Source organism: Callithrix jacchus, chromosome 5, assembly GCF_049354715.1.
Source record: "Callithrix jacchus isolate 240 chromosome 5, calJac240_pri, whole genome shotgun sequence".
Lineage (NCBI taxonomy): Eukaryota > Metazoa > Chordata > Mammalia > Primates > Cebidae > Callithrix > Callithrix jacchus.
The window spans coordinates 149,683,388-149,698,236 of record NC_133506.1 but is presented as its reverse complement, the minus strand read 5'-3'; the positions used below and the strand labels follow the sequence as shown (position 1 = coordinate 149,698,236).

At 44.4% G+C, this 14,849-nt stretch overlaps 1 protein-coding gene across 7 annotated transcripts in view; it reads left to right on the top strand.

Annotated features, from left to right (window-relative positions):
- HMGB1 (high mobility group box 1) overlaps nucleotides 1-13,214 on the top strand; it is a 137,988-nt gene extending 124,774 nt beyond the window's left edge. For 2 of the 7 annotated variants that reach the window (XM_054256736.2, XM_035302438.3), the window contains exons 2-5: nucleotides 9,435-9,598; nucleotides 9,765-9,910; nucleotides 10,409-10,583; nucleotides 11,544-13,214. In XM_054256736.2, coding sequence (XP_054112711.1) covers nucleotides 9,449-9,598; nucleotides 9,765-9,910; nucleotides 10,409-10,583; nucleotides 11,544-11,720 — 648 coding nt within the window. In that variant the 5' untranslated portion in view covers nucleotides 9,435-9,448 and the 3' untranslated portion in view covers nucleotides 11,721-13,214. Of the gene's footprint in view, nucleotides 1-7,187; nucleotides 7,439-8,409; nucleotides 9,184-9,434; nucleotides 9,599-9,764; nucleotides 9,911-10,408; nucleotides 10,584-11,543 lie in introns of those variants that run through there. The other 5 variants (XM_035302437.3, XM_035302439.3, XM_054256737.2 and 2 more) reach the window with 5 other exon arrangements.
- The last annotated feature ends 1,635 nt before the right edge of the window (nucleotides 13,215-14,849 follow it).

Here is a 14,849-nt window from a genome sequence, read left to right as displayed (position 1 = left end):
TGCTGGGATTACAGGCTTGAGCCACCGCGCCCGGCCTGTTTCCACTTTTTGACTGTTACAAATAATGCCGCTATGACAATACATGTACAAGTGTGTGTGGACATGTTTCTGTTTCTCTTGGGTATATACCTAGGAGTGGAATTGCTGGGTCAGCTGGTATCTATGTTTAACCTTCTGAGGAACTGCCAGCTTGTTTTCCAAAATGCCTGCACCACTTTACATTCCCACCAGCAGTGCATAAGGGTTCCCATTTCTTTTTTTTTTTTTCAGACGGAGCTTCGCTGTTGTTACCCGGGCTGGAGTGCAATGGCACGATCTCGGCTCACCACAACCTCCGCCTTCTGGGTTCAAGCAATTCTCCTGCCTCAGCCTCCCGAGTAGCTGGGACTACAGGCGTGCACCACCATGCCCAGCTAATTTTTGTATTTTTAGTAGAGACGGGGTTTCACCTCATTGACCAGGATGGTCTCAATCTCTTGACCTCATGATCCACCCACCTCGGCCTCCCAAAGTGCTGGGATTATAGGCGTGAGCCACGGCGCCCGGCCAAGGGTTCCAGTTTCTTTCTCCGCATGCTCACCCATGTTTGCTACTCTCGGTCTCCTTGATTGTAGTCATCTGCGTGTGTGTGTGATAAGCATTTATTCTGAGGGTGTAAGGCACTTTTAATAGGGCAGCTGAATTTGATGTTTGATGTGATTGAGATCAAGACCTAAAACAGGGATCTTTCCTGAACTTAGATCACCTTTCTGTAAGAACGTTTACTTTGCGTTTTCCACTGTCATGTGTACCATTCTTTGAATAACCAGAGAGCAGGCCTCTTAAAAAAAGATCTGATATTTTCCCCTTACCAACCAGTAAAATAATCCAATTCTAAAGAAATTATTGACATAAATTAGCTTTGGTACAATTTTCTGTGCCTCAGCCAGCACTGCTGCCCACAGCTGAAGCCGCTGATTTCCCGCGGAAAACTCAGGCTGAGGCAGGAGGTACTTACGCAGCTGGGGAAGAGCTTCTCCTTCCCCATACACAACACATCTAGCACCACCTCCCCTCCTTTCGCCTCCGGTCTTTCTTCTTGCCCATCCATTTAGTCATGAAACAACCTTTCATGTTAGATTAAGGTAGTGACAACCCTGAGGAAGTATTGAGGAAACTGAGCATAGACCTTGGTGGCTACGAGAGGTCCATGCATAGTGAAGTGAGGGGAATGGATGGCCTCACTTCTAGTCTGGAGTTCACAAACCTGTGCTCTCTTCTTTTCCTGAATGCCTCATTCCTGTATTTTCATTACCCTAAAAAAAAAAAAAAAAGTTTTCAGTACATGTGATCCTTAGTATGACTGATCTCATCAGACATCTTGGTTTAGTGTTTCCTCTCCTTTTCAGAAACTGGCCTGTTTTGCAAAGTACACAAGATAATTCATATAGCTTGACTTTAGGACTCATTGCACTGGGAGAAATCAATATCCTTCAGCCAATGAAAAACTTACAGCTCCCAGTCTGCCTTTTTTTTGTTTGTTTGTTTTGAGACGGAGTTTTGCTCTGTTGCCCAGGCTGGAGTGCAGTGGCACGATCTCAGCTCACAGCAACCTTTGTCTCCCAGGTTCAAGCCATTCTTGTGCCTCAGCCTCCCGAGTAGCTGGGACTACAGGTGTGCACCACCATGCCTGGCTAATTTTTGTATTTTTAGTAGAGATGAGGTTTCGACATCTTGGCCAGGCTGGTTTCAAACCCCTGACTTTAAGTGATCCGCCTGCCTCAGCCTCTCAGAGTGCTGGGATTACAAGTGTGAGCCACTGTGCCCAGCCTTCCCAGCCTTGCATTTTGTATTTTTTTACATTGGAGTTTTTTATTTGTATGTTTGTTTTGAGACAGAGTTTGGCTCTGTGGCACTCTGGCATAGTCTCTGCTCACTGCAGCTTCCGCCTCCTGGGTTCAAGTGATTCTCGAGCCTCAGCCTTCCAAACACCTGGGACTACAGGCGTGCGCCCCCATGCCTGGACTCATTTTGGTGTTTGCAGTAGACGGAGTTTCACCAAATTAGCCAGGCTAGTCTTGAACTCCTTGCCTCAAGTGATCTGCCCACTTCTGCTTCCCAAAGTAATGGGATTACAGGTGTGAGCCACTACGCCCGGTCACCTTTTAAGTATTAAAAGCCCATTGGCTTGGTTGAACATGGGAGACAAAACATTAAATTAAAAATAAATAGGCCGGGCAAGGTGGCTCACGCCTGTAATTCCAGCGCTATGGGAGGCTAAAGCAGGCCGATCACGAGGTCAAGAGATCAAGACCATCCTGGCCAACATGGTGAAACCCCCATCTCTAAAAAAAATAAAATAAATAAAATAAGGCTGGGTATGGTGGCTCACACCTGTAATCCCAGCCCTTTGGGAGGCCGAGGTGGGTGAATCACCTGAGGTCAGGAGTTCAAGGCCAGCCTGGCCAACATGGTGAAACCCCATCTCTAATAAAAATACAAAAATTAGCCAGGCACGGTGGCTCAAGCCTGTAATCCCAGAACTTTGGGAGGCCAAGGCGGGTGGATCACGAGGTCAAGAGATGGAGACCATCCTGGTCAACAAGGTGAAACCCCGTCTCTACTAAAAATACAAACATAAATTAGCTGGGCATGGTGGTGTGTGCCTGTAATCCCAGCTACTCAGGAGGCTGAGGCAGGAGAATTGCCTGAACCCATGAGGCGGAGGTTGCGGTGAGCCGAGATTACGCCATTGCACTCCAGCCTGGGTAGCAAGGGCAAAACTCCGTCTCAAAAAAAAAAAAAATACAAAAATTAGCTGGGCGTGGTGGCACACACCTGTAATCCTGACTACTTGGGAGGCTGGGGCAGGAGAATCACTTGAACCCAGGAGGTGGAGGTTGCAGAAAGCCAAGATTGTGCTACTGCCCTTCAACCTGGATGACTGAGACTCAGCCTCAAATACAATAAAATAAAAAAAATAACCATCTTTGGATAGACAATTGGTAACCATCTTTGGATAGACAATCATGCAGTTTTCTGTGATAAAGTCTACTTTGGCTTGCCATAGTTCACTGTACCCACAAAGGAATAACCTTGGCCTAATTGGGAACTGGTAAATGCCTAAACTATATATGTTTCTCCACATTTGAGATCCCCTCTCACCCTCCAAGTATGCCTTCCCCTTTTCAAGTTATGTCAATAAGATGTAATTGGCATCTATCCTCAATCTTTGTATCCTAACATTTACTTTTTATTCTATTTTCCTGCCTTCTGATTTAGAAAGACCCAAATGCTTTTAGATCCAAAGATAGAAGAGGAAGGTTAAAATAATTATTTGCAATAAGTACTCCTTCAGCTATTAATTTATTTATGCAATGGCTTTGTTTAATGCCTGCTGTATGCTAGGTACTCTGCTAGGGGTCTGGGATTCAAAGAGAGGGGCCGGGCTCAGTTTCTCATGCCTGTAGTCCCAACATTTTGGAGGCCGAGAAGTTTGAGACCGCCCTAGACAACATGGAGAGACCCTGTCTTCACAAACACACAAAAATTGCTAGTGCCAGGAGCAGTAGTTCATGCCTGTCATCCCAGCACTTTGAGAGGCCAAGGTGGGAGGATCACTTGAGCCCAGGAGTTTAACAACAGCCTAGGCAACATGGAGAGACCCTGTCTCTACAAAAAATAAAAATAAAAATAAATTAGCCAGGTGTGGTGGTGCACACCTGCAGCCCCAGCTTCCCAGGAAGCTGAGGTGGGAGGATGGCTTCAGGCCTGGGAAGTCAAGGCTGCAGTGAGCCATGATCGTGCCATTACACTCCAGTCTGGGCAAGAGAGCAAGACCCTGTCTCAAAAAAACAATAACAAAAACAAAAATCACTCAGTAACTCTAAAGTAAAATATGTCAACTTGTGACTAAGGATTCATGTGGAAGAAGAAAAGGATCTAATATCGTAACTGAACATCAAGGTTATGGGTTAGAACTAGAAGATGTCAGTTTTACTTTTAAATTTATTTATTTTTTGTATTTATTTATTTTTGTTTGTTTGTTTTTTGATGGAGTCTTGCTCTGTTGCCCAGGTTGGAGTGCAGGGGTTGCTCACTGCAATGTCTGCCTCTTGGGTTCAAGCAATTCTCCTGCCTCAGCCTCCCAAGTAGCTGGGACTACAGGCACCTGCCATCACGCCCAGCTAATTTTTGCATTTTTAGTAGAGAGCGGGGGTTCACATGTTGGCCAGGCTGGTCTCTAACTCCTGACCCCATGATCCACCCGCCTCGGCCTCCCAAAGTGCTTACAAAGGGATTACAGGTGTGAGCCACCACACCTGGTAATTTCTTTCTTTTTTATGTCCTTCTCTGCCTATATCACAGAATATCAAATATAAGAAGTGAAGTGCCTGCAATCACTTTTTTTTTTAACTCTTTTCTCTGACATAACCTCTGTTAAACTTGGGAATAAATAAAGGTACTATCACCAGGCTAGGAGAAGATTAGCATTGCTTAAGGTTAGGATTTAAAAAAAACAAAACAGGCCAGGCATGGTGGATCATGCCTGTAATCCCAGCACTTTGGGAGACTGAAGCAGGCAGATCATAAGGTCAGTAGATCGAGACCATCTTGGCTAATATGGTGAAACCCCGTCTCTACTAAAAATACAAAAAATTAGCTGGGCATGGTGGCATGCGCCTGTAATCCCAGCTACTCGGGAGGCTGAGGCAGGAGAATTGCCCGAACCTAGGAGGTGAAGGTTGTGGTGAACCGAGATCGTGCCATTGCACTCCAGCCTGGGTAACAAGAGTGAAACTCCGTCTCAAAAAATAAAAATAAAAAAAAAATTAGTTGGGTGTGGTGGCACGAGCCTGTAATCTCAGCTACTTGGGAGGCTGAGGCAGGAGAATCGCTTGAACCCAAGAGGCAGAGGTTGCAGTGAGCCAAGATCACGCCACTGCACTCCAGCCTGGGTGACGGAGTGAGATTCTGTCACAAAAAAAATTAAAAATAAAAAAGTCACAGATTTGCAACTACTGTCAACCTTTAAAAAAAGTTTAATCTTTACAACCCTGTGGTCCCCTCCATTTTACAGCTGAGAGCATTGAAGCACAGAGCTTTAAAAACTTGCCCAAGATCTTACAGCTAGTAAGTAGCAGAGCTCGGATTTGCACCAAGTCTATTCAATTCCAGTGCCTATTACTCACCACATCATCCTGCAAAAAGAGAAACCTTGTGTGGGCCCATTGCTCTCAAGTTGTCTTGTGGCCATAAGTGCACCCTTGCGGGAGCAAGCTGGTACAGACAACCAGAAAAGTGTATGGCCAGGCCAGTACAAAGCCAACTCTGCTCCAGGGAAATAGTGATAGTGCCATATTCAACTAATCGTCAAATTTTAATATCATGGATGCCACTGAATGTATCTTAATCATTCTCATGAATATTTTGTAATATGAGACATTGAGAAGATAAGACAGTATTGAAATAAATATCTAGATTTAAATGAAGTATAAAATTTGAATGATTAGTAGAGGGAAGTAGAGGATAGTAAATATGTGTGAAAATAACATAAAAGTTAACTTTAGATATATTCGCTTTAAATACTGCATGTGCAGTATACCAATTTATATCCTCTTTAATATTATAGTCTTTTTCATGTGCATGTGTGATATATTGTCCATTCACCAAGACTATAATCCCTGGGACCAATAGTGTATTTTCTTTTAAAAAGAAATCAACATTAAAATAGGAAAGGTTGTCTAAGCTTACTCTCAAGTAGTTTAATAAATTTGAGGCAATAAATTAGGTTATGGATACTTGTAAGCAAAAATATCAACACGATGTAGGTGATTTATTCCAACTTTGATTTGTTACATTTGGAGGAATTGGCTGTTGGATTTAGAAGTGTACAAAATAGCATTAGAGAGTGAAAAAAAAAAGGGAAGTCTGTTATAACTGAATAGGGGTGTGGTCTGCTCAGGCTAAAAGGAATAGATAGTAGTTTCATAAAGGACTGCTATAAGTGTAGAATCTTCAGAACTGGCCACTACAGCCAGCACGTTTTCTGTACAGACGTTAAGTATGTCTATTAATACCAGCCAGCTTGGTGAGTTAGAGAAACCACAGTTTGTGGATTTGGGCACATGCACTCTCTGCCTGCATCTAATCCTTCGAGTAACCATATACCTACAATTCCTGTAATCCTAGAGCAGTTACATGGATGCACTAAGTGGTGTGATGGGAGGGAAAGATACCACCACAAGGATTCGTTTGATTATAACAGTAATCCACACCAAGTCAAATAAAACAGCCAAACAGTTTAGAATGTGGTCTCTAATGAATCTGCTAATTTTAGCAGGCCCTCACGAACATTTCCTGCTAGAGTACCCCATCTCAAAACGAAGTGGCTGTTCTTTAATTACATGGAATAATTATTTGATTTCCAGGAAGTTAAGACAGTGCATTGTATTTAAATAAAAAGTTCTAGACATGCTGTGAAACTCGATCAAACCAAGAAAAAGGGTGAAACTGAATGCCTGCTCAGTGACTCAAGATTTCAGCTGCTCAGCGAGCCTGACGTGACGGCGTGTGAGCCCAGAAAAGGGGTATTTTAAACCCGGCTGGCTGGATCATGTCAGTTTCTCATAGAAGCCCTGCCTTTCCAGAGACCTAAAGTGTAACCCAATCACAGACCTTGGAGGGGCTCGAGGCTCGGCGGCTTCCGCCCCTCGGCACCAGCAGAGACCCTAGGTTTCAGGGGACAGGGTCCCATAGCGTCGCCCTCACTTTTGAAGGGTCATTAAAAGCCTGGGGCCTCTTATCTCAACGGCTTTGGGCGTGAGTGTGGGGCAAGAAGGGGGGGGAGGCCTGTGGGTGTCTCTTTTGCCTGAGGAGTTAGAGACACTTGTGGAAAAGTCAGGCACTTTTCGCTCCGGCGGCCGCTCCGGTGTGGGGCTGGCTTGGGTTAGACACATGCACACATACACCATAGAGCTCTGCTTTCCCGTAGCAGCTGCTGCCTCTGCCTCTGCCTCTCCCGCCTCAGCCTCTTTGCCCGGCATACACACACATTCAGATTTGCGCGCTGTTTCAATCCTTGATGACGTGTCCCCGGAGACAGCCAATAGCAAACGGGCTCTGGTCAGGACAATGGGAGGTATCGGACCAATGAGCGAGCCCCGTGAGTTGGCGGTAGCCAATAGGAGCCGCGCTGGCTGGAGAGTAATGTTACAGAGCGGAGAGAGTGAGGAGGCTGCGTCTGGCTCCCGCTCTCACAGCCATTGCAGTACATTGAGCTCCATAGAGACAGCGCCGGGGCAAGTGAGAGCCGGACGGGCACTGGGCGACTCTGTGCCTCGCTGAGGGTGAGTCTGGGGCAGCGCCGCGGCGGGGAGAACGCCTCCGGCAGCTTCCCAGCCCGCGCGGCGGCCGGATCCCCGCGGCCGGGAGCCGGCGGGTCAGGATCCACACAAAGGCAAATGAGGGGGGACTGTGGGGGGAACTGCGCACGGAGCGAGCCTCTGCCCGGGCGCCGGGAACGCTGCCCCGCGCCGGAGCCTCAGCCCTCAGGCAGCCTGAGGCGCTGGGAGCCCCGCGCCCCGCGAGTTTCTACCCCCGGCGGCGTCCGCGCTGACTGGCGCAAAAAAAATTTTTTTTTAATTAAAAAAATTTTAGACCGTGTTTTGGGCCCCCGGGCCGGGCGTTCGGGCAGGCGGCGTGCGCGGAGGGTGGCCGGGGCGGCGGGGCCGGCGCGGCTCGGCGGCGGCGGGAGGGCAGCGGCGGCGCTTCCTCGGGCTGCATTGGCCGCCGCCGCAGCGAGCCGGGCGCCGGCGGGGAGCGCGACCGGCCGGGCGGGCGGCGGGGCGGGCGGGGTGCCGCGGCGGGCGAAGGCGGCGCGGGGGCCCGGGGGCGGCGGTGCGGGCCCGGCCGGCCTCGGCCCGGGCGCGGCGGCGGCGGCGGCCGGGCGGCGGGGGGAGCGGCGCCGCTGCGCTCGCTGGAACATGGCTGACTCGGGCCCGGAGCTGCTGGCTGAAGAGAAAACAAGGCGGGCGGGCGGGCGGGGGAGCTGGGCGCAGCAGTTCCGAGGCAACTTTTTTTTTCCTCTCTCTTTTCACAGCCCCGCGTTCTCCGTGCGGGGGCGGCGGGGCGCGCGGCCCGCGCGGAGGGAGACGGGGAGTGGCGGGCGGGTGGGCCCTCAGGCGGCCCCCACCGCGGCGGGGGGAGGGGAGCGGCGCGGAGGGGAGGGCCCGGCCGCGCGCCCCCCGCCCCTCCCCCGGCCGTAATGGCCGAGTCTGTGCTCCAGAGCGCGGCGCGCACCCCGCCCGCCGCTGCCGCCGCCGCCGCGCCCGCACCCTCGCACTCACACTCACACACACACACACACACACACACACACACACACACACAAAGGGAAGGAGCCATATTCTCGCTCGCGCTCGCCCTCGCGGCGGCGGCGGCGGCGCAGGCGGGGAAGACGCGCAGCGGCCATTCCGTGCGCGCCGGCCCCGGCGGCCGCGGGCGGAGCCAGCCCCCATTTCGAGCGGGGCTTCTCCCTGCGCCGAGCCTGACAAAATGGGGGCGGCGGCGGCGGCGCGGGCCTGCGGGGCCTGCTGGGCGCACGTGGCGGCCTCGGGCCTGGGAGCCGCGCTGCGTCTTCTCGGCCGCCCGGCCGCAGGGGAAGTTCTGGGGTCGGGGGCCCGCCCCGCGCGGGGGTCACCCCAACTTTGACGGCTCCACAAAATACTTCCTAGTGGGGGGAGGGGGCCACCGAGCCACGAGCAGGAGTGGCTTTTGTCCCTCATCCTTGTTTACTCAGAGAAACTTCAGACCGGACGTGTTTAGTCAGAACAGAAATACATCTCAGGGCCAAACCGATAGGAAGCGAGGCTGCCTCACGGTGGCACCGCCACCCCCGCCCCCCCAGCCGTGTTCCGAGCTCCGGAGTTGGCTGCTGCTCCCTCCTCGGAGCAAAGTTTTATGCAGAGAGGGTGGTTTTTAAAACTTTCGGTGCACGGTGATTTTTTTTAAGGTCCCGTTAAATTAGGAAGAGTCGACTCACTTACAGGCCCCTGTTTATTCCCTGTCTAGTGCAAATCCACGAATTGGCAGCATGTTTTCTGACCTTTGGTTGGTTTAAAATGATGTTCTAGATTTTAAAATCGTTGAAGTGACCAAGTTACTTATTCAGAGCAGACGCAGGCTGATAGGGAATACTGTTATGTGGGTATATCTTTGTGTCTAGACTTTTTTGAGATCACCCTGAAGGACCGTTTTTGTTTTGTTTTTGCTTGGTATAGCCCCTTCAAGGAATTTAATCTCTCTGCCATATTCTTGTCTGGTTTTACGGAGGTTGATGTCACTGCTGTGTTAAATAACCACTACCTTGGTTTTCATTCCCTTATTAAGTACTTTAAGCTTCATACGTGTCATAATTTTCATTGCTAACATCAAATATTTATCTTATTTTTTAGAAAAATAACTAAACATGGGCAAAGGAGATCCTAAGAAGCCGAGAGGCAAAATGTCATCATATGCATTTTTTGTGCAAACTTGTCGGGAGGAGCATAAGAAGAAGCACCCAGATGCTTCAGTCAACTTCTCAGAGTTTTCTAAGAAGTGCTCAGAGAGGTGGAAGGTAAGAGGGCTTAAAGCATGCTAACAAGGTAATTAAAAGACAATTTCCAATTGAGGATGAAGCCTAGCTGGCGTTTGTATGACCCTATTACATGGCAAAAGTCATTGGTTTTGAGGATAATTTATTTAAATTTTACAACTTAAATTTACAAATAATTCTTTTGTAGACCATGTCTGCTAAAGAGAAAGGAAAATTTGAAGATATGGCAAAGGCGGATAAGGCCCGTTATGAGAGGGAAATGAAAACCTATATTCCTCCTAAAGGGGAGACAAAAAAGAAGTTCAAGGATCCCAATGCACCCAAGAGGCCTCCGTGAGTATCTTGCCTGTTTTTATTTCCTAGACATGTTTTACAGTAGAATCTGAGAGACGTAGTAAGCAGCTGTGTCAGTTCAGAGTGTAAGTGTACAATCAAAGTTTCTTAGCTAATACTTGTTCATGCAGGTTATATTTAAATAGTATACATAAAATACCTGTTGAGTGGGAGTGTTCCTCCAAGCATTTGCATTAGACACGGTCTCCTTTACCCAGTGTATCTCCTTTAGATCCTTTTTTTCCTGAAAAATGCTCTCTCTCTGAAATAGTGTAATTGCAGAATGTTCATCTGGGGCCCTGGCTAGTATAAATTAAATAGTTGTTAGTTAAGCTTTGGTTGTGAAGGATATTTATCGTCTTATAGTATTTGCACCCTGTCCAGTGCATCATAGAAATTCACAGGCAGCTTTAAATAACAATGGTAGTACATTTGGTAGTATTTGTTTTTATGATCTGTTAACTTAAAATCCTAAAATTGAAGTTATTTTTTTTTTAGTTCGGCCTTTTTCCTGTTCTGCTCTGAGTATCGCCCAAAAATTAAAGGAGAACATCCTGGCCTGTCCATTGGTGATGTTGCGAAGAAACTGGGAGAGATGTGGAATAACACTGCTGCAGATGACAAGCAGCCTTATGAAAAGAAGGCCGCGAAGCTGAAGGAAAAATATGAAAAGGTAAGTATGGGTTTGCTTGGTAAAATGAGGAAGAGTATGCCAGATGTGGTATGATTGTACTTACTTTGAGGTGTAATAAGCTTTTAGTGTAATAGATACATTAAGTATGCTGTTGACATAAGCCCTTTCTCGCCCTTCGAAGAATACAGAGGACCAAATAAATTGGGTTTTTTTACTTCATATAATTAGACTCAGACAAAGGATATCCATTTAAGTTGGTTTTACCATTCCCCAGTATCTTGAAGCTTATGAAAATGTTGGTAGTCACTTTAAGTCAAACATAATTATTTTCAAATGGCTTGCCAAACAGTGCAAAAACAAGCTAAACAAAGTTAATATAGGCTCCATTTTTCTTACTCATATCCTGAAACACTTCCTTTCCTTTAGATACTCAGAAAACCACATCACTAAGTTAAATTTCAAGTCTGCTGATCTGTCCAGTAAATAAGGAAATCTGTAACTCTTAAATTGAAATATTAAGTACTTCATTTTTAGCTTCTTTAGTTATTCTGAAGTGTCCATTTCTAGATGTTTCTTAATCTAATTGCATGTTTATTGACAAATTACTTTTTTTTTTTTTTGAGACATCTTCCACTAAGGATTAGGGTCTGACAGTGTAAACCTGTAGAATGCTTTTTTGCATTCAGAAGGTGGCAGTGTCTACCCTTTAATCAGAGTCTCTACATTCTACTTTTAATAGAGTTAGGATGTGGTAGATAATTGCACCTCAATGAGGCATAGCTTTGCAAATATTAGACTGTACCATTTCATAAGTTACAGATTGTTACGATCTTATGGTATTTTTATGTGCATTTATTCAAGTTTTGGTTATTTCTGGAGTTGCAGTGGATCTGCAGATAACTAAAATCTTGATTTTGTTCACATGGTTTTGCCATGTTCTATTTCTTCCCCTAATGTTTTTTTCTTTCCTACTGTCTTGTTCTCCCTTTGCTTTGGAAGGATATTGCTGCATATCGAGCTAAAGGAAAGCCTGATGCAGCCAAAAAGGGAGTTGTCAAGGCTGAAAAAAGCAAGAAAAAGAAGGAAGAGGAGGAAGATGAGGAAGATGAAGAGGATGAGGAGGAAGAGGAAGATGAAGAAGATGAAGATGAAGAAGAAGATGATGATGATGAATAAGTTGGTTCTAGCGCAGTTTTGTTTTCTTGTCTATAAAGCATTTAACCCCCCTGTACACAACTCACTCCTTTTAAAGAAAAAAATTGAAATGTAAGGCTGTGTAAGATTTGTTTTTAAACTGTACAGTGTCTTTTTTTGTATAGTTAACACACTACCGAATGTGTCTTTAGATAGCCCTGTCCTGGTGGTATTTTCAATAGCCACTAACCTTGCCTGGTACAGTATGGGGGTTGTAAATTGGCATGGAAATTTAAAGCAGGTTCTTGTTGGTGCACAGCACAAATTAGTTATATATGGGGATGGTAGTTTTTTCATCTTCAGTTGTCTGATGCAGCTTATACGAAATAATTGTTGTTCTGTTAACTGAATACCACTCTGTAATTGCAAAAAAAAAAAAAGTTGCAGCTGTTTTGTTGACATTCTGAATGCTTCTAAGTAAATACAATTTTTTTTATTAGTATTGTTGTCCTTTTCATAGGTCTGAAATTTTTCTTCTTGAGGGGAAGCTAGTCTTTTTGCTTTTGCCCATTTTGAATCACATGAATTATTACAGTGTTTATCCTTTCATATAGTTAGCTAATAAAAAGCTTTTGTCTGCACACCCTGCATATCATAATGGGGGTAAAGAAGTTGAGATAGTTTTCATCCATAACTAAAAATCCAAAATCTTGATCAGTTAAGAAATTTCACATAGCCCACTTATATTTACAAACTGAAGAGTAATCGATCTACTCACAGCATGGGACTATTAGAATCAAACATTTTGAAAGTCTGTCCTTGAAGGACTAATAGAAAAGTATGTTCTAACTTTTACATGAGGACTCTATTCTTTAACTCCCATTACCATGTAATGGCAGTTATATTTTGCAGTTCCCACGTTAAAGAAGACCTGAGAATGTATCCCCAAAAGCGTGAGCTTAAAATACAAGACTGCCGTATTAAATTTTTTGTTGACATTAGTCTCGGTGAAGACTATGAAAATGCTGGCTATAGATGTGTTTTTCCATTAAATATGGACTGCTCAGGAAACAAGACTTTCCATTACAAATATTTTTAATTCATTGGGCCAGCTTTTAAAATGAAGATACCACATTCAGAATAGGGTATATTTTCCTATATTATGGTTTGCCCCTTTAAATCCAAGTAGATAGGAGGAAAGAAGATAAACTTTTCCTCTGAGTGTGAATTATTCAATTTATTTGGATGATTTTTCTTTAAAACCCAAATTCATTCATTAGTCATATTTATCTACTTATCAGTTTAGGGAACAATTTGGCAATTTTGCGGTTTTTGAGATTATCGTTTTCTTAAAGTGCCAGTATTTTAAAATAGCGTTCTTGTAATTTTACACGCTTTTGTGATGGAGTGCTGTTTTGTTATATAATTTTGACTTGGATTCTTTCCATTTGCATTTGTTTATGTAATTTCAGGAGGAATACTGAACATCTGAGTCCTGGATGATACTAATAAACTAATAATTGCAGAGGTTTTAAACATTAGTTAAATGGCTTTCACTTAAGAATTTTAAGATTTTATTATATATTTTTAAATCTTGTTTCTAATACCTCTTAGCGGTACCTTATAAATAAGTATAAGCACTGGCAAAGTTTTTCCCTTTAAAAATACTCACTTTATGCTTATAAATAGGTTAATGGGGTGATAAAGGTTTTGTCAGGCATTGCAAGTACTCTTGGTGCTATATATAAATGAAGAAAAGCTAATTTTACTTTCATAATTTAAGATTTTCAAAAAGGTACATGTAAGTGAATAGGGTTCATGATAGGCTGCAATTGTGTCAACATCAGATTTTTTTGTCATGGGGAAACAAATGACTCAATCTGATTTAGATGAAAGTTTCTAATCTAGAAATCACCATTGTCAACCTTAGTTCATTCTGATCCATTTAAAATGAATTCTGGCTCAAGAAGACTTCGTAACTTTAGTTGAGAATGGGAACAGAGTTTTTTAGGGTTAATTCTTGAACTGACCACAGATCTTAAGAAAATGGACAAAACCCTCTTTAATCTGAAGACTAGTATAGTTTGGTTTGGTGTTCCAACAGTATCCCCTAGAAATTGGATGTCTAAAACTCAAGTAAATGGAAGTGGGAGGCAATTTATAAAGTGTATAGGAACTGTTTTTATGCCAGGATAGTTATAGTGCTGTGTGGTATAAAGACCGTTGACAGCAACAAAAGATAAAACAATCTATAATTAGTTGGGCCAGCTTTTGAAATGAAGATGCTTTTTAAAACTAAGATGTATAAATCAGGTTTTTTTTTTGCATTTGAAAGATTGGCATATGGCGTATTGATTAGAGTCAGATTTCTTAACTTTTGCTGTGCAAAGGTTGAGAGCTATTGCTCTCAACCACAGTTCTGATGATCATCCCATCACAGTATTACTGTTTGCTGTATTTATTAATTTTCTTAAAGTGAAATATGAAAAATGAAATTTGCATGTCCTGTGTACCCCGGGGTAATGATTAAATGATAAACAGGAAAAGTGTCCATGTGACACAAACTGCTGTTCAACAGGTATTTCCCTTCTATCCAAAGAATTGGAACCATTGCTCAGACAGTAGGATTTGACTATGCGGAAAACCACAGGAGAGACAGCAGTGGCTTTTGACTGAAAAGCATGGCCACTACCTTGCTTGACATTCCATAGTCCTTGAAAGTTCACATTTAGGTCTGCTTGATACAACACACCTCTGAAAGGGTCTGATAGCTTTCAGTACCAGGCAAGACACTTCTGCACATGATGGTAAGGTATCTGCAAATTTGTACACACCAAACACAGCTTAAGTCTTTGAATTAACTTGCTAAAATGTGAGCCATTGGCTAGTAATTAAGGTGTCTTATTAGGGAGTGTGATAATATTTGAATTTATTTTTCATATTTGTGCTTTGTGTCACTTTCAAATGACCCTTGAAATGCCTTTTCAAACTAGATAAAAGCCAGAAAATGATTTGATTGGCTATCCAGCAAAAGATGGAAGGTGATTCATTTTCTTGTCCCTCTTTTAATACCAAGGCAGTTCTAACACTTGCCACAACTTGGGAAATTCCCTGGGTCTACGCCAAATTGCTCCCAGAGTAATGAAGCAAAATGTTACTGTGTTCTAGGAT